The 20,719-nt window shown below is 41.4% G+C and overlaps 1 protein-coding gene across 1 annotated transcript in view; it reads right to left on the bottom strand.

The window, feature by feature from the left end:
- The window catches only part of NEK11 (NIMA related kinase 11), a 385,800-nt gene that overhangs the window by 108,529 nt on the left and 256,552 nt on the right, over positions 1–20,719 (bottom strand). The window contains exons 10-11 of the mRNA XM_082258375.1: positions 13,373–13,466; positions 8,718–8,844 (exon numbers count right to left, since the gene is read on the bottom strand). Of these exons, the coding sequence (XP_082114501.1) occupies positions 8,718–8,844; positions 13,373–13,466 (221 nt within the window). The remainder of the gene's footprint in view (positions 1–8,717; positions 8,845–13,372; positions 13,467–20,719) is intronic.

The following is a 20,719-nucleotide window of genomic DNA, read 5'->3' as shown; positions in this document are numbered from 1 at the left end:
CAGATATGGAGCTGCTGTTTGGCCCCACCCCTCTCTATCCTGATTGGCTAACTGAGTTTGAGGAGCCAATGGTGCTGCTGCGTTGTGTCTCAGCCAATCAGGAGAGAGAGTCCCGAATGGCTGAGGCATTTGTGGACGTTGCTGAATAGAGAGGGGGTTTGGGTAAGTATTAGGGGGGCTGAGGGGGATTGCTGCACACAGAAGACTTTTTATCCTAATACATAGAGTGCATTAAGATAAAAAAACTTCTGACTTTACAACCCCTTTGATATTGCAGGGGGTAAGAAGATGGGAGTTCATGCTCCCTTTTGATGTAATTAATTCAATAAGGAAGAGGTATACTAGTGTATTAAGTTTAATATTGATTCAGGAAGCCCTGTGACAACTTCCTTGTTAGGCTTATAATGTTATAGAGGCATGGAAAACTACCTTTTTCAATTAAATTTCCATCAGATCACACCAAAAGACCTACAGTGCCTTGAAAAAGTATTCATAACCCTTGAAATTTTACAAATTTTTTCATGTTACAGCCAAAAAAGTAAATGTTTTTATTAGGATTTATTAGGATTTTTGTGATAGACCAACACAAAGTGGCACATGATTTTGAAGGGGTAGGAAAATGATAAATGGTTTTCAAAATGTTTTACAAATAAATATCTGAAAAGTGTGTCTTGCATTTGTATTCAGCCCCCCTGAGTCAATACTTTGTTGAATGACCTTTCACTGCAATTGCAGCTGCATATCTTTTTTTGGTATGTCTCTACCAGCTTTGCACATCTAGAGAGTTTTGTCAGATTGGATGGAAAGTGTCTGTGAACAGCAATTTTTAAGTCTTGCCACAGATTCTCAATTACATTTAGGTCTGAACTTTGACTGGGCTATCCTAACACATGAATATGCTTTGATTTAAACCATGGGTGTCCAACCTTTTGGCTTCTCTGGGCCACATTGAGAGTAGAGAAATTTTCTCGGGCCGCATATAAAATATATACTGTAGTTAACGTATATAAGTAATAAAATCCCGCCGCGCCCCCCGCACTAATTTAACACAACTAGAGGATGATCAAATTAAATGGAATCAGCATACAGAGGTTTACTTGTTCTAAGAGATATTAAAGGAACACTCTAACCACCATGACCACTTCAGTGATTTGAAGTGGTCATGGTGGTAGGAGTCAGAAACACTGCACATGCTCGCATCCCCCCCTCCCCTCCGAGGCAGCCTTTGCCTACCGTTAGTTGGAAGCCGCTGTGGCCGTGTCCCTGACCCGACTTCCTTCCTCCCCAGCAAAAAAAAAAATTGTCAGGGGTCAGTGGGCCGCAGGTTGGACATGCCAGATTTAAAGCATTCCATTGTAGCTCTGGCTGTATGTTTAAGGTAGTTTTTCTGAACCTCCACCTCAGTCTCAAGTCTTTTGCAGACTCTAACAGGTTTTCTTCTAAGATTGCCCTGTATTTGGCTCCATTCATCCTGCTGAAGAAAAGCATCCAAACAACACGCCACCACCATGTTTTTACGGTGGGGATGGTGTGTTCAGGGTGATGTGCAGTGTTAGTTTTTCGCCACACATAGTGTTTTGCTTTTAGGCCAAAAAGTTCAATTTTGGTCTCCTCTGACCAGAGCTACTCCTTCCACATGTTTGCTGTGTCCCCAAAATGGCTTCTCGCAAACTGCAAACGGGACTTCTTAAGGCTTTCTTTCAACAATGGCTTTCTTCTCGCCACTCTTCCATAAAGGCCAGATTTGTGGAGTGTGCGACTAATAGTTGTCCTGTGGACAGATTCTCTCACCTGAGCTGTGAATCTCTGCAGCTCCCTTGGTTGCTTCTTTCATTAATGCTTTCCTTGCCCGGATTGTCAGTTTAGGTGGACAGCCATGTCTTAGTAGGTTTGCAATTGTGCCATACTCTTTCCATTTTCAGATGATGGATTGAACAGTGCTCTGTGAGATGTTCAAAGCTTGGGGGGTTTTTTTATTTATTTTTTTACATTTTCGTGAATGTCAATTTTGCATTTTTCACTACTTAGCGCAAATATTATTGTTATTTTAGTTTGATTTGGTGTTTTCACTGTATAGCTGCTGCTCCAGAATTTTAATTACTTTTAGAACAGTTTAGCGCAGTTATGTTTCCTTTTTCCCTTATTTTTTTGATAACCTAACCCTGCTTTAAACTTCTCTACAACTTTATTCCTGACCTGTCTGGTGTGTTCCTTGGCCTTCATGATGCTGTTTGTTCACTAAGGTTCTCTAACAAACCTCTGAGGATTTCACAGAACAGCTGTATTTAAACTACACACAGGTGGACTCTATTTACTACGTAGGTTACATCTGAAGGCAATTGGTTCCGCTAGATTTTAGTTATGGCTATCAGAGTAAGGCTACGTTCACATCTTGGCGTTGCTATTACAGGCGTTTTTATGGGCGTTTTTTCAGGCGTTTTTATGGGCGTTTTTGCAGGCGTTTTACAGGCGTTTTTTGTGCAGGCGTTTTTCGATTGAATAGAGACCAATAGAAAACGCCTGTAATCTGCCCAAAAAGAAGCTCATGTACTTTTTTGAGCATTGGGCGTTTTGCTCACAGCGTCAAAATGCTCAGATGTGAACAGGGGCCATTGAAATGAATAGGATTTGTCTTGTTGGGCGTTTTGAGAGCTGATCCTAGAGTAGAAAAACTCCCCAAAAAGCCCCAAAATGCCTACATGTGAACTGAGCCTAAGGGGGCCAAATACAAATGCATGCCACACTTTTCAGATATGTATTTTAAAAAACTTGAAAATCATTTATAATTTTCCTTTCACTTCTCAATTATGTGCCACTTTGTGTTGGTCTATCACAAGAAAATTAATTTACGTTTTTGGTTGTAACATGACATAATGAGGAAAGGTCAAGGCAATGTAAGGCTGCCAATGAGCTCACATGTTTCTATTTCGACTCAACTGAAGTAAAGTCAACTGGTAGGTGACCATTTGAACTATCAGTTCAATTGTGCACACACAAATATACAATGTAATAATAATTATGGTATTTATAGATAGCTTTCAAACAGACAGGTGTATTGGAAAACATGTTACAAGATGCTGGCAGCTGGTACCTCCTGCACCCAACTGACTCCTTTATTTCACACTCCTGTTCTTTTCAAGTGGGTGCTCTGTTCTTAGGCATGTACTCCTGTCATCTCCTTGAAGATGTCCATCTCCCTAAACTATTGCAGAAAACTGGTGCACAATCAAGTGCTAGACCTATATCTGCACTGATTATACAGAGCATGTCTGTTATTCCTGGTTAGCCACAAGAGGTCTTGCAAAAAGTGTGTTTTGTTACTGTAGTTATGACTAAGCTTGTCTTCTGGTTCCCGGTTCTTGTTATTACAGAAGAATTGGTTATAACAGACACTTTAACAAACCCATGCATGGTCCATGAAAAGACCAACTGTTGCCCGGATGGTAATCATTGTACATAAGTACCTTAAGACTTTGCATATCACATTTATAGCACAGGAAATGCCACCATATTGGAATCCTCTGGAACTAGGTTATTTCTGTATGAAGAATGTTTTCTGTATCATAGCAACTTTGTAAGCACACAGTCAGAGCTGATTAGTGTGCTCCTGCGACAGTTGCTGTCAAGTAGATCACACAAGGTTTGAAAGAAGCTGAGATGAAAAGGCTGCAGCATCACAGATGGGTAGGGGGACAAATGAGGTTAGGAGGCAGCCTAGCAGAGTGACTTTATTCCAAGCTAGTCTGGCTGGGAAGGTTAACACAATAGTCTACAGTGCCTGTAGCAAAAAAGAGCCAGCGAAAGCTTGCTTTAAAGGAATTGTAATGCATAATAGGCAATTGTAATTAATTAGCTAGCTGCATGGCTTTCTGTTACAAAATGAGCAAACACAAGAAAAATCCAAATCCAATCAATATTTGGCATGACTGCACTTTAGCTTCAAACCAGCATCAATTCTTTTACTTGCACATGGTATACACTTGCACAAAGTCAGGGATTTTGCAGGGTTAGAGTCAGGTGTATGATGAACCAATATATCAAGCAGGTGCTAATGATCATCAATTTCATATGCAGGTTGAAACATAGTCATTAACTGAAACAGAAACAGCTGTGTAGGAGGCTTAAAACTGAATGAGTACCAGATAAACTCTGCTACTAAGGTAAGGTTGTGGAAGACAGTTTCAGGTCATACACCATGGCAAGACTGAGCACAGCAACATACCAAAAGGTAGTTATACTGCATCAGCAAGGTTTCCCCAAGGCAAAGATTTCAAAGCAGACTGGGGTGCAGCAGATGAAAGACACACCATGTTTCCTTCCCTTCGACATCAGAAGATGTCCAGCAGTGTCACAAGCACAGAACTAGTGGAAACCAGGTTGACCCAGGTACACCCATCTATTGTCTGGAGAAGTTTGGCCAGAAGTGGTCTTCATGGAAGAATTGCTTCCAAAAGGCCATATCTCCGATGTAGAAACAAGACTAAGCAACTCAACTATGCACGAAAACATAGGAACTGAGTTGCATTTAGCTGTAGCAGGAGTCAGTTTGTTCACAGAAAGGCTGGAAAAAGGTACAATAATGAGTGTTTGCAGGCAACAGTGAAGCATTGTGAGGTTCCTTGCATGTTTGGGGCTGCATTTCTGCAAAAGGAGTTGGAGATTTGGTCAATGGTGTCCTCAATGCTGAGAACTACAGGCACATATTTATCCATCATGCCATACCATCAGGAAGGTGTGTGATTGGCCCCAGATATATTCTGCAGCAGGATGACCCCAAATATACAACCAATGTCATTAAGAACTACCCTCAGCATAAAGAAGAACAAGGAGTCCTGGAAGTGATGGTTTGGCCCCCACAGAGCCCTGATCTCAACATCATCAACTCTGTCTGAGATTACATGAAGAGACAAAAGGATTTGAGGCAGACTACATCCACAGAAAGATCTGTGATTAGTTCGCTGCGATGTTTGAAACAACCTACATGCTGAGAACTTTCAAAAACTTTGTGCAAGTGTATCTAGAAGAATTGATGCTGTTTTGAAGGCAAAGAGTGTTCACACCAAATATATTGATTTGATTTGAATTCCTCTTCTGTTCATTTACATTTTTTTTTTAATTCGCATTGCTAATTGATAAAAATAAACTACTAATACTACTATTTCCAAAGGCGTTCTTTATTTTCAGCATTTTTTTTACACCTGCCTAACACTTTTGCACAATACTGTATATATACTGTATATATTTATAATAGATAAAAAGAAAAAAAAATCATGTTTAAAACAATGTTTTCTATTTTACTTATTTCCAATGTCTGCTTCCTATCTCATTTTCTTCGCTGGCACACACCCTTTATTTTGTAAATTTTTATTATGATCCTTAAACTTTAGACTGTTTAAATATTATTTCATTGGAAGTAATATATAACTATATTTGGAATCAAAATGTATAGATGACCTTTCAAGGAAGCTTTCTGGTTCCCATTTTCAAGTATGATGTGTGGTTTTTGACAAGGGACACATAGCTCTACAAACAGTAGGTCAGGACAGATGACCTTCAGTAAAAAGAAGAATTCATTATCCACATCCATCATGCATAAGAAAAAAGAATCAAAAATACTACATTTGAATTCCAGTCCAATGCATGACATACTGTATTCTGGCAGAAACATTTAAAGTTTAAACTCTTCACTATTTTTAGGCTTAATAGATAAAAATATACTATACATGTATTCTAAAAGAAGCAGAAGCATACCTAATTGTATATTGAGCTAACCCACTTACAGTTACAGTCAATTATTTTACAGTTCATGTCTGAGTGACTGTCACACTCTAAGCGATTTTTTTCATCCTGACTTCACAATGTAAACAACAGTTAAATAGAATATTTCTATAGGTTTATTGCAGTTCAATTTGAGTGATATCAAGTTGTTTGTCAGTAGATCTTGGGTGGATGTACATTTCACAGGGGCCTTATAAGACACATGGGTCCATTTGAATAAGACCAAAGATATAATTAAGGCCAGATAGTTTAGGATTAAGAACAAGTTCCTGGTACCCAATTTGGGCAATCCCACATTTACAATTGATTTGTATGGGAAACAAACTCCACTCTGGTAGCTAGAACCACACATATAATAGATATCCAAGGCTTGATAATGAACTGCCCTCACCAGGGGCTAGGTAGGAAAAAGACCAGGGGCTAGGGAGATTTGCCTGACGCTGGATTAAAGGTGAGTGTAACACCAATTAGAGCATTTTGAAGTGGCAATACCTCTGGACCCCTTTACTGGACCTCCTCCACGTTCCCCTTCCCCGTAATTCTCTGTCAAGATCAATGGAACAACTATCAGTCCTTCCACACATGCCAGGGTGCTAGGGGTAACCCTGGACTCTGCACTGTCCTTTCAGGCTCACATCCAATACCTGTCCAAATCATGCTGCCTTAACCTCCGCAACATCGCTAGAATACAGCCCTTTTTAACCAATGACACAACCAAGCTTTTAATTCACGCCCTGGTTATCTCTCGCCTCGACTATTGCAACTCCTTCCTTATTGGATTACCCTTACAAAGATTATCCCCCCTTCAATCCATAATGAATGCTGCTGCAAGACTTATCCACCTTACCAACAGTTCAGTGTCCTCCACCCCTCTCTGCCAATCCCTTCACTGGCTTCCACTCACCCAACGAATAAAATTCAAAGTGCTAACAATAGTTTACAAAGCCATCCACAACTTTGCCCCCAGCTACATCACTAACCTGATCTCAGAATATCAACCAAGCCCCTCTCTTCGGTCCTCACAAGACCTACTGCTCTCTAGCTCTCTTGTCACCTCTTCCCATGCTCGCCTCCAGGATTTCTCCAGAGCTTCTCCCATTCTTTGGAACTCTCTACCCCAATCTGTCCGACTGTCCCCTAATCTATCCATCTTTAGACGATCCCTGAAAACCCTTATCTTTAAAGAAGCCTACCCGTCTACTAACTAATAACACTGTTTCACTTGCTCCATCAGCCCATCCCCCACAGCTATTGCCTTTTGTATCAATTGACCCTCCCTTTTAGATTGTAAGCTCTAACGAGCAGGGCCCTCTGATTCCTTTTGTTCCAAATTGTATTGTAACTGTAATGTCTGCCTTCATTTTGTTAAGCGCTGTGCAAACTGTTGGCGCTATATAAATCCTGTATAATAATAATAATACACAGCTTCCCCCCCCACACACCTCTGGACCCCTTTTGCATTACATAGCCCCCCACACTTCTGGACCTCTTTACATTACACAGCCCCTCCACACCTCTGGAACCCTTTACATTACACAGCCCCCCCACACCTCTGGACCCCTTTACATTACACAGCCCCCACACACATATCTGGACCCCTTTTGCATTACACAGCCCCCCACACCTCTGGACCCCTTTACATTACACAGCCCCCCCACCTCTGGAACCCTTTACATTACATAGCCGGCCCACACCCCTGGACCCCTTTACATTACACAGCCGACCCCCCCCCCCCCCCCCACACACACACACCTCTGGACCTCTTTTGCATTACATAGCCCCCCCACAGCTCTGCCCCTATTTCCTTCTCTTCCAATTTTTGTATTAAAAAAAGAGAGAGAGAAAACTCGAGAGTATGCATATAGATCATTAATAATAGACTCTGTGTTTTTATGGTCTACATGAGCACTATGAAGAGGCAGAATCTGGATTTTATTTATCCAACCCTCTTTGAACAACCATAATGTATTTATTTGTGAAACAATAAAAGTAATATATCATCAGTTAACTGGTCAAATATTAACCACAGCAGGATGCCTGACATCAGATTGGAAGAAGTGAAAAGAAAACATGATTTTCATACAATAGAAAACCTCACAGCAATAATCATAATGCAACTAAATTGTTCTGTTTGATACAACAGTTGTGGTATGTACCGTATGAATGAAAAATAATACATATGGAGTTTCAAGGTTCCACTCTTTTTCATTCGTCGTGCCATCTGTTGTACTTTTATCTGCATTTACTGCAGTCTGAATGGATTTAAATCCTAGTACACACAATGAGATTACCACACACATTTTTTTTTTTTTTTATACTAGTCTCTATATTGAAAATGAATAGGTTACCAAAGTATGAAAATTCTCGTACGAAAGAACAAAAATTCAAAAGTGATGTAGTGTATTTGTATTGTATTTTTGGACGTAAACTGTACTGATTAAACGAAAATCGTACAATCTGGTATCGTACAAGGAAATGTTCCTGTTTGTCCCTTTGGATAATTTCCGACCAAAGCTGTGTACTAACGATCAGATTATCGTAAGAACGCTTCAAAAACAGTATTTTTTGGATGATATTCTGATCATGTGCACTAGGCTTAAGCATTGTTGTATTGCATATGCTGCCTATGTATTGTACTCTTGTACCATAGTCATTTTGCCTGAAAAACATAGATCTGAAAGTTTTTTCATTCTACTTTATTATACCTTTTTAAACTATTCATCAGTAGAAAGAAGAGGGTGGACAGGGACAAATGGACAAATGGAAATAATACAAAACTATTTTTCTTTCCTGCCCACGCATAATAGCATGTGTACGGGGTCTGCAACTGCAGGTGTTACTCTATTTATTAGCAAAGATAAAGCATAGGATCAACTAAGCCACAGTAAGCATACACCATAAAAGTGCACATTCATCTTATTTTTATTAGTATAACTTACCACGACTAGAAGGCTCAGATGCACACAGTCTATCTGTTGTTTCATTGCTGCCATCACTGAGTCTATTACAGTTTCTTGCACTCACTGGTTCTGATTGCATAAGATATTTTTGAGGCTCGTCATCACCCTATATAGTAAGAATTAATTTTCAAATTATTATTTGCCTAAATCAAAACGTTTATATGCTTAAATGGTCAAATATCAGTAAATACTATACATAGAAGGGGTTGCAACCCCTGGCACATTGTCTTCTTTGCTAGCACATAGCATCATTGACTTTAATTGACAGCTCCCTAGGGTGTTAGGGAAAAGCAAGAAAGAGTGCAGGATGTCCGTTGATAATTGGGAGGCATGCACACTGATGGAGAGAGCAGGGATAGAGAAAAAGCAAATTCTGTTTCCCAACACCCACAGATAGGTGCTGGTTGCTGGAATGCAAGAGTGTCTAGCATATTATACCAAAGAGATGTGGCAAGGGACTAGTTGAGTAGGAAGTATACACAAGAACCTTTCCATGTTGTCCTGCCTGGGACCATAAAGAATAAAATACCACTTGAACATCAATTGCCATACAGCCATAGCTCTGTAAATGTTCAGTCACCATGGTCTGTGTTCAGACGGTATAGAGAGAGATGTTGTTAGAGATGAGAGTTTAAAATGAGTTAAGAACCTAGTCTGGTGTTTGAGACCATCTTTAATTTTGGGAATATCCTGATCCACACCTCACCCTTCTTCCCATATCGCAATGTGCAATAAACCAAGTCTTCGTTTGATTTCACTAATGTGACTGGTGCCCATTTTGCACCCCAATAAAAGAACTACACCTGATATTGAATGTGCCTGGGATCTTTTTACCAGGTAAAAGTGCTTCTGACATTTGTAACATAGCTGCTGGCATCTGCAAGTCAACAAACACTGGAGCCTTCCAGAAACCGGTATTTATTTTAAAATAATCTACTTTCATTGTACAAAGTTGGAACCATTATGTGACTTATTAAAGAAACTGGTTGCACCAGAGCAAAAGGTATATATTTATGCAATCAAGGCTGTAGTTAATTTCAGAAAACGATGTAGATTTCTTTCCAGTTTGATATTCTTGAACTAGTGTGTGTAGATCAGTGATCAAAATGCAAATTAAATACATTTTAATTCAAGGTTGCAACACTACAAATTGTGGAAAATCTAAATCTATGAATCTAAATTTTCACTAAAACTATAGACAATCTCATGGCACCCTTTAAAACTATAGACAATCTCAATGTACTATTTAAACCTATAGACAATCTCAAGGCACCCTTTAAAATTATGGACAGTCTCAAGGCACCCCATTCTGAAATGTAAAAAAACATTCTAATAGCTTTATATAATGCAGCAACATCCACACGTAGGACACCCAATGTTAGAGGTGATTTATTTTTTCAAAGCAAATACACTTTTCACACTGGTACTGACTAGTATTCCAAGGGAAGAGAGGGAGGGAGAGGGGCAGAGGAAGGTCAAACATGGATGCTGTGGAGGCAACAGACATCCTCCTTATCATGTTATAACATCATTGGTTGTTAGTATGTCAGTGTCTGTGGCTTTGTGTTACTAAAAAACAGACTTCATCCACCTGCTGGCTTGTATCCATTTTCATCATGTATCAATTTTTAGACATTTTGCCAAGGAACCCTTGAAGAAGCCTTAGGGCAGCCCAGGGTGCCTGTGCACCCTGGTTGAAAAAGACTGAGATACTACATCCAACACACTGTCTCCAATCTTCCATATGTGCAGTATGTGAGACCAGGCCTCTGACTCGCTACTGTTAAATGCAGAATGCCCTTTCACTCTCTGACTTAATTTGAAAATACAGAAAAAATAAGTTGAAAATAGGTGCAAATGTATATAAGGGCTCATGCACATGGCTGTATGAACATACAACAACCAGTAAAGAGGATCTTGCTGGCATAAAATGGCATATGGAACCCCCTGTGTAGATTTGTATTAGCTTGGTGATGTCATAATACTTCCAAAAATATCTAAAATAATTTTATCAAGCCATCACAATACCAATGCAGACCTCACTGCTTGACCTATGATGCAGTTAGCAAGCATTGCTTTCCCAACCCTACCTTGCCCATATGCTCTAGGTCCATATAACCTTGTATATTCGATTTTCTTAAAAGCAGAATATAGAATCAGTTGCTTACTACATCCGCTACACTGTGTATGAAAAACACAATATATCATAAATAACCAATTATACAAATGAAAGGTCAAATGTCCAATATATCCACAGCAGCACAGGGAGGATTCAATTCATAAAATAATCTGCATAAAGCTCTTATGTAACACTTACAAACAACCGGAGTAAGATTTACTCTAAGCCTACATGCTTGACAGATATGGCTTTAGCACACTCCTAAATGCGAAAATGGATTGCACAATAAGCAAGTTATTCTCTCAGATAAACAACTAGATATGCAACGCTCTCATTTTTATCTAAATCACAGCTTTATTAAGCTAGCGGAATGGATTGGAAGCAAGTGCCATGTGCTGCTGATTGAAAAGCATATTCAAAGGGAAATGTAGTGTTTTCTTTCTGTATTCATGTGATTTAGGACAAAAAAAGTAATATTACAAAAACATAGTTTTTTTTTTTTATTTAAGTTGGGTAATTATGAAAGGATGCATATAAATATTTCATGTTTACATTTTCATAGCCAGCAGCAGTAGCCGCAGGCTCCTTTTCACTTTTACTAGGCTAGTCATCACTTCTGTGCTGAACAAGCCTGTTCTTTTACCAAGCTTAAACTACATACACTTTCTTTAGAGTTAAAGGAGTCACTGTCCACATGAGTCTATACAGTTCATGAGGCCCTGTTCAACCCAATTGTTGTGTGCTGCATTTAAAAAAAAAAAAAACAGTGCTTGTACCTTTTTGGTGTATTTGGAAGCCCATTTAAATGAATAGGCTGCCTTTATATAAAACGCATCAACATGCGTGCTAAAACATGAACCCAGCCTTACCGACCTTCCATTAGACAGAGACAGTCTGAAATCAACCTGCTTCTGCTGAACTGTCTCTATAGAGAACCCATAAAGCTCTGTGCCATGGGTGCACACTCTATAAAAGGTTTTAAAACAAATATTTATAAAAGTAGAAGATGATTTAAAACATAAATTTAAAGCAGAAAGTTATAAAATACCACGATAAACGTATAGCCTAGCTCTAATCAAAGAAAAAAAAATAAAAATAGCAGCTGAAATATTCACTGGTGCTGTCCCTTAACCACTTGCCGACCGCCTGCCGCATATACACTGCGGCAGGCTGGCTCGGCTGCGTGAATCGCCATACCTACATGGCAATCAGCGGGAGCGATCCTGGGGGCGTGCGCGCCCCCATTCACCAGTGGGGAAGCTGATTCACAGGGCCGGCGGCCACGATTGCCACCGGGGCACCCGCAATCGCTCCCCGTGAAGAAACACAGCAAACCGTTGTTCTGTCTGGAATCAATACAGAGCGCCTGCGTTCCTGTAGGATCACAAATCTCTGTGTTGACTCCACAAGCCCATCCCCCTCACAATTTGAAAACACCCCCTAGACATACATTTAACCCTTTGATCGTCCCTTGGATTAACCCCTTCCCTGCCAGTGTCATTATTACAGTAACAGTGCATATTTTTAGCACCGATTACTGTAGTAATGTCACTGGTTCCCCCAAAAGTGTCAAAAATGTCAGTTAGTGGTCTGATCTGTCTGCCGCAATGTCGCAGTCCTGCTAAAAATTGCTAATCGCCGCCATTACTAGTAAAAAATAAATGAATAAATAAAAAGGAGATAAATCTTTCCCCTAGTTTGTAGATGTGATTACGTATGCCCAAATCAGTGAAAATATGATTATTGGGATTTTTTTTTACCAAAAATATATAGCAGAATACAAATTGGCCTAAAATTATGAAAAAACTAGGATTGGGAATGTTATATAGCAGAACGTGAAAAATATTGTTTTTTTTTTCAGAATTGTTGCTCTTTTTTTGTTTATAGTGCAGAAAATAAAAAAATCGCACAGGTGATCAAATACCACTAAATCAAAGCTTTATTTGTGGGGAAAAAAGAACATCAATTTTATTTGGGTACAGTGTCGCACGACCGTGCAATTGACCGTTAAACAAAGTAACGCAGTGCCGAATCACAAAAAATGGCCTGGTCATTAAGGGGGAAAATCCTCTGGTCTAGAAGTGGTTAAAGAAAACCCACTTTGCCACTAAAATGTAATGTATTGCATCTTAGCAGTTTACCAATTCATAGATTTTTTTTATGTTAATTTTTTCACCAGGTGATCCTGCCAGTAACACACTTCCTGTTTTACTGTGACCACTATGGCCTGCCGTACTGTATCTATAGAGAAGTGGTGTTGTCATCCTAGGCTCAGTTCTTATTAAGCGTTAGGCAGGGTTGATAACACAACCTGCAATTTCTGTACAGCAGAAGTTCTGAGCTCAATGGATTTCCAGCAGGACCAACCGGTATTTTTTCTGTACTTACATCATGTTTAAAGAGACAAAAGATGTGGAAATTTGCATGTACCTGAGTGAACAAAATACTTAAAATTGTTCAATGTCTAGCAGAAAATGTCCAATGCCTATCTATTAGAAAGAAAAAAAATACTTACATGGAGTACATTAATGCTAAGTTGTTGAAAATTACGAGACCTCAACTCCTGCTTTCTCTGCTGATTTTCATGATATTTTTCCTCTGCAAGCTGCCTAAAATACAAGATGTAAATTTCAGTTTTCAAAGCTTCTTTGAATCTGAAATGCTATTTTTTCTTACATAGTAAAGAAAATTATATTGTACTTAATACGTCTTCAATATTTCAGGACTTAGTAAACAAAGAGTATCCACCCCATTTGCACAGTTCCTACTCAAAACAGGCCTTGGATCCTGGTGCCGGGATTTAGTGCAAACAATCGAATCCTTAAAGTGGTTGTAAAGGCAGAAGGTGTTTTATGTTCATGCATTCTATGCATTAAGATAAAAAAAAAACTTCTGTGTGCAGCATCTCCCTTCAGCCCCCCTAATACCTACCTGAGCCCCATCCAGATCCAGCCATGTTGCCTGAGAGCCTCAGCTATCTGGAACTCTCTCTCCTCATTGGCTAAAACACAGCAGGGAGCACCATTGGCTCCCACTGTTGTCAATCAAGGTCAGTGAGCCAATGAGAAGGGGCAGGGCTGAAATCCAGGTCCATGTCTGAATGGACACACAGAGCAGCAGCTCGGTTCAGGTGCCCCCCTAGCAAGCTGCTCGCTGTGCGGGCACTCAGTAGGAGGAAGGGGCCAGGAGCGCGATTGAGGGAGGAGAATCTGGGGTGCACTGTGCAAAACCACTGCATAGAGCAGGTAAGTATAACATGTTTGTTAATATTAAAAAGAAAAAGCAAGAGTTTAATATCACTTTAGTTACATAGTGAGGTTGAAAAAAGAAACCAGTCCATCCAGTTCAACATATGATGTGTGTGTGTTTACTGTTAACCATACATTGTATAACCCTGTATGTTGTGGTCTTTAAGGTGCCCATCTAAACGTTTTTTGAAACCATCGATGCTCCCTGCTGACACCACTACTTGTGGAAGAGAATTACACATCCTTACCGCTCTTACAGTAAAGAACCCATTACGCAGTTCAAGGTTAAACCGCTTTTCTTCTAGTTTTAGTGAGTGGCCACGTGTCTTATTGAATTCCCTTTCTCTGAAAAGTTTGTTCCCTATGCTAGGGTCACCAGTTTGATATTTGTACACTGATATCATATCTTCTCCAGAGAGAATAAGTTCAATGCTTTAAGACTTAACCATTAACCTATAGTATATCTTAAGCCATCTTTCCTTAAGCCCTAAAGCTGGGTACACACACGATCCAAATTGGGGGCGGTTCAACAGGAACCAGCTGACATTCGGACAGTGTGTAAAGCTGCCTGTCCAACAGATGCCGGTCTCATGACTGGCTTCTGTGGAATGGTCTTGCTAGAAAACCAACATTTGACCAACAGCCATTGGCTGCGAGCGCTGATCAGTGTGTTCTGGCAGGGGGGTCATCAGGGGGGTCATCAGTGTGTTCTGGCAGGGGGGCATCACTGTGTTCTGGCAGGGGGGCATTCCCCCTGTTAGAACACAATAACACAGTGGGGATGATCGCCACACTAACATCGCTTATTATGTATAAGTATGGCGACCTCTCTGGGTTTTTTTTTTGTTCAGCCTGCTGGGTTGAACAGGAAAAAATATTAATAAATTATGCGTGTACCTAGCCAAACACTTAAATAGACCACGTCGTCAGATCATGAATTTTAACAAAAATGTTTTAATAAGATTATGCGTGCAGTTAATTGATTTTATGCATATTTATTACTTGGAAAAGCCTCCCTTGTGTAGACATCCAAAAGCCCTAAGACTGCTGCTTAAAAAATGGCAGCCCCAGCAGGATCAGAGCTGTCACTCAACTGACACTATAGTATTATATTATTCCCCTTTACTTCTGGCTTCTATATAAAAGGTTATGTAGGGAGGTGAGGGGATTCTGGGCCAGCACAGAATGTAATTACACACTCCCAGAAGAGGAGAGGGCTATGACATGCAAGGAGGGAGGATCTGTGCTAGGGAATTGACTTTTCTGCATTAGTCACATTTTCTAACAAGTGCAAAGCCACACTGCAAGTTAAAAAAAAATAAAAAATTATAGAAAGGAACAACACTGCAAACATATATTTAAAATACTTTGTTTTTTTGTGTGTTTAAGCTGGCAACAGTCTATTTATCTTAACCCATAAGGCTCCGTTCACACCTAGGCGTCCTGGATCTCGGTCCGAATCGCTGCGATTCTGCCCGCGATCCTGAATAATAGCAAATTGTGGGACGCCTGTGCAATCCCCTTCACTTCCAATTGCACCCCAATCAAGGTGCAATTTTGCCGCGATTATTGCCCGACGAGTCATGGCAAAATCACGCAAACAGAAGCGCCTGTCATCCAAAAGAAGTTCTTGTACTTCTTTTACCGGGATACCTAGATGTGAATGGAGCCTAAAATTAAGCCTTTGATGCTTTGTTCACGCAGGATATAGCAGTAAGTAGACTATAGCCACAACCTCGCCAGTAGTATGCATTTACCTTCTCTTTACTGCCTAGCTTCTCTGCTTGGCTGAGCACAGAAAATACCTGCTACTTCCAGGTAGGGGGAAGCATGTTATCCTCCGATGTGAACACATTGGTGCTTGGTGATTGGCCACTCAGACACCCAGCACAGTTACATGGGGTGGGGGAGTCCGAAGCCCTGTGTATCTTCTCTTCTTTCCCAGAGGCCAAATAGAGCAGTGGTAGGTACACAGAAAGGTACATACAAGCTGCTGCTAAAATCACAATTAAATCAGAACTGTTGCTTTGAAAAGTAAAGTAAGTTCCCTTCAACAATTACCATCATTGCCATCACCACTACCACATTCTAGTCCCCCCAAAAAAAAAACTAAATGTGAACCATAGCAGTAACAGAATGTAAACCTTACTATGCCCCAACACTAGAGGTCTTGAAAGTGTGTTGCGAAAATGCAAGGTAGAGGTGTAACAGATTGGACAAAATGCTACATGTAGGGTTTTTTGTCCTTTTGGTGCATTGGCAGCCCATTCAAAATACACTATATTGTCAAAAGTATTGGGACGCCTGCCTTTACACGCACAGGAACTTTAATGGCATTCCAGTCTTAGTCTGTAGGGTTCAATATTGAGTTGGCGCACCCTTTTGCAGCTATAACAACTTCAACTCTTCTGGGAAGTCTGTCCACAAGGTTTAGGAGTGTTTCTATGGGAATGTTTGACCATTCTTCCAGAAGTGCATTTGTGAGGTCAGCAGTGGCGCCGCCCCCCTACCCCTAAAAAAAAGAAAAAAAATGACAAAGCGAACAAATAAAGTTTTACAAAAAAAAAATTGGGTTCGCCGGCCTCTGTAATGGAAGTGGTGGCTAGGGGGGGGGGGTGGGGTTACATCCCAGAAAAGATGCCGATCGGCAGCCTTCTGGGGGCGTAACCCGAGCGCAAGTCTTTGCGATTGGACACCCCCACTTTCTGATATCCTGGCAATCATCATCCAGGTCATCCGATCCCTGACGTCACAATGGGGGCGGTGCCGGTGCGTGAGTCAGTCACTCACCGTCAACGCCGCTCGGAGGACGAGGGACGAGGGAGAAGCCGCTCACCTTCCTGCCACCGCCGCCGCCGCAGAGAGGACGGACTGGATCAAGGAGGGAAGAACCCGCCGCCGCCGCCAGGTAAGTGCATTAAATTGAAGGGAGCACGCACGCTGGTCTCTGCATTGATTGGGGGACAATGCTGTCGGCACTCTGCATTTATTGGGGTACAATGCTGTGGGCACTCTGCATTTATTGGGGTACAATGCTGTGGGCACTCTGCATTTATTGGGGTACAATGCTGTGGCACTCTGCAATCATTGGGGTACAATGCTGTGGGCACTCTGCATTTATTGGGGTACAATGCTGTGGGCACTCTGCATTTATTGGGGTACAATGCTGTGGGCACTCTGCAATCATTGGGGTACAATGCTGTGGCACTCTGCAATCATTGGGGTACAATGCTGTGGGCACTCTGCATTTATTGGGGTACAATGCTGTGGGCACTCTGCATTTATTGGGGTACAATGCTGTGGCACTCTGCAATCATTGGGGTACAATGCTGTGGGCACTCTGCATTTATTGGGGTACAATGCTGTGGGCACTCTGCAATCATTGGGGTACAATGCTGTGGCACTCTGCAATCATTGGGGTACAATTCTGTGGCACTCTGCAATCATTGGGGTACAATGCTGTGGCACTCTGCAATCATTGGGGTACAATTCTGTGGCACTCTGCAATCATTGGGGTACAATGCTGTGGGCACTCTGCAATCATTGGGGTACAATTCTGTGGCACTCTGCAATCATTGGGGTACAATTCTGTGGCACTCTGCAATCATTGGGGTACAATGCTGTGGGCACTCTGCAATCATTGGGGTACAATTCTGTGGCACTCTGCAATCATTGGGGTACAATTCTGTGGCACTCTGCAATCATTGGGGTACAATGCTGTGGGCACTCTGCAATCATTGGGGTACAATTCTGTGGCACTCTGCAATCATTGGGGTACAATGCTGTGGGCGCTCTGCAATCATTGGGGTACAATGCTGTGGGCACTCTGCATTTATTGGGGTACAATGCTGTGTCACTCTGCAATCATTGGGGTACAATGCTGTGGCACTCTGCAATCATTGGGGGACAATGCTGTGGGCACTCTGCAATCATTGGGGGACAATGCTGTGGGCACTCTGCAATCATTGGGGACAATGCTGTGGCGCTCTGCAGTGATTGGGGACAATGCTGTGGCGCTCTGCATTGAAAGGGGCATGCACGCTGAACTCTGCATTGTGGGGGCACAGCACAGTGTTCATTGCATTGAAGGGGGCACAGCACAGTGTTCATTGCATTGAAGGGGGCACAGCACAGTGTTCATTGCATTGAAGGGGGCACAGCACAGTGTTCATTGCATTGAAGGGGGCACAGCACAGTGTTTATTGCATTGAAGGGGGCACAGCACAGTGTTTATTGCATTGAAGGGGGCACAGCACAGTGTTCATTGCATTGAAGGGGGCACAGCACAGTGTTTATTGCATTGAAGGGGGCACAGCACAGTGTTTATTGCATTGAAGGGGGCACAGCACAGTGTTTATTGCATTGAAGGGGGCACAGCACAGTGTTCATTGCATTGAAGGGGGCACAGCACAGTGTTCATTGCATTGAAGGGGGCACAGCACAGTGTTTATTGCATTGAAGGGGGCACAGCACAGTGTTTATTGCATTGAAGGGGGCACATCACAGTGTTCATTGCATTGAAGGGGCACAGCACAGTGTTTATTGCATTGAAGGGGGCACAGCACAGTGTTCATTGCATTGAAGGGGGCACAGCACAGTGTTCATTGCATTGAAGGGGGTACAGCACAGTGTTCATTGCATTGAAGGGGGCACAGCACAGTGTTTATTGCATTGAAGGGGGCACAGCACAGTATTTATTGCATTGAAGGGGGCACAGCACAGTGTTCATTGCATTGAAGGGGGCACAGCTTCAAAGTCACGCAATTTTTTTACTGCGTTTTTTGGCGCGAAGCAATACCTATTACATTTTTCTTTTTGCGCCCCCCCAAAAATTTTGAGCACCAGCCGCCACTGGAGGTCAGGCACTGATGTGAATGAGAAGGTCTGGCTCACAGTCTCCCCTCTAATTTATCCCCACGTTTTTCTATCGGGTTGAGGTCAAGACTCTGTGCAAGCCAGTCAAGTTCCTCCACCCTGAACTCGCTCATCCATGTCTTTATGGACCTTGCTTTGTGCATTGGTCCAAATCATCTGGTGGAGGGGGAATTATTGTGTGGGGTTGAATATATGATACACACAAGGTGTACTAAGCTGCGCTCACCTTTAAACGTGCAAATATGTGGTATATTAAAATTATCTTATAAAGTGCATAGTAACAAATCAACAACTGTATAAATGGTCAACTATATAAATAAATAAATGCATAAAACAATATAAAAAATATGCATAAAAAATATATATGATTAAAGTGCATCAATGGAGTGAGACAAAAAAGTTCAAAGTGATAAGTCCCAATATGCGGATGTATCAATAAAGATATATCTCCAAGGAAAAAAAACTCTTCACATGGTAAACCTTGAACCCTTCACCATCTAGGCACCACTGTGTGAGTGTGCTTACCAGAAAGCACAGACCCCTTAATTACAGGGGGTCAATGCAAGCAGGATCAGTCAACACGACCAGAATCCGGGTATATAAGACCAAAGCCCTCTGGAGTGGTCCCCTTCACAGCCTCCTGTACACCACAGAACTCCACACTCCTCCTCCTTATGCTCCTCAGCAGTATGAAAACAAAGGAATGACCAGGATAGTGAAGTACGTATAGACAGTTTAATGTAAAATAAGGTGGACACACTTACATCAGGGTCATAAAAACAGGCATATAGAACTTGAGATCCAAGATTGGACACAGGATGGTAACCGCTTCCGCGTTCACTGGTCCTCTCCAGACAGTCTCAAAAATGGCAGTGATAGCAGGGTGATCGTATCCCAATATTCCCGACCGGTTTCGTCGGCTCGTATGGCCGTCGTTTTCAAGGGTCATGTGTCCAATCTTGGATCTCAAGTTCTATATGCCTGTTTTTATGACCCTGATGTAAGTGTGTCCACCTTATTTTACATTAAACTGTCTATACGTACTTCACTATCCTGGTCATTCCTTTGTTTTCATACTGCTGAGGAGCATAAGGAGGAGGAGTGTGGAGTTCTGTGGTGTACAGGAGGCTGTGAAGGGGACCACTCCAGAGGGCTTTGGTCTTATATACCCGGATTCTGGTCGTGTTGACTGATCCTGCTTGCATTGACCCCCTGTAATTAAGGGGTCTGTGCTTTCTGGTAAGCACACTCACACAGTGGTGCCTAGATGGTGAAGGGTTCAAGGTTTACCATGTGAAGAGTTTTTTTTCCTTGGAGATATATCTTTATTGATACATCCGCATATTGGGACTTATCACTTTGAACTTTTTTGTCTCACTCCATTGATGCACTTTAATCATATATATTTTTTATGCATATTTTTTATATTGTTTTATGCATTTATTTATTTATATAGTTGACCATTTATACAGTTGTTGATTTGTTACTATGCACTTTATAAGATAATTTTAATATACCACATATTTGCACGTTTAAAGGTGAGCGCAGCTTAGTACACCTTGTGTGTATCATATATTCATTACACGTTTTTTACGATTGAGTTGCAGCTCCCTAGATTATTGGTTTACACCATTACACTGTGCACATTTTACACTATTATTGATTCCTAACAAATAATTCACTTACTCACTAGCACATATACATTACTTATTTATACAGCACGTTTGCACTTTATCCAA

The sequence above is a fragment of the Pelophylax lessonae genome (genome assembly GCF_965119305.1).
Source record: "Pelophylax lessonae genome assembly, chromosome: 5".
NCBI classification, from domain to species: Eukaryota; Metazoa; Chordata; class Amphibia; order Anura; family Ranidae; genus Pelophylax; species Pelophylax lessonae.
The sequence above is the reverse complement of the archived record's forward strand: the minus strand, read 5'-3'. Positions and strand labels throughout refer to the sequence as shown.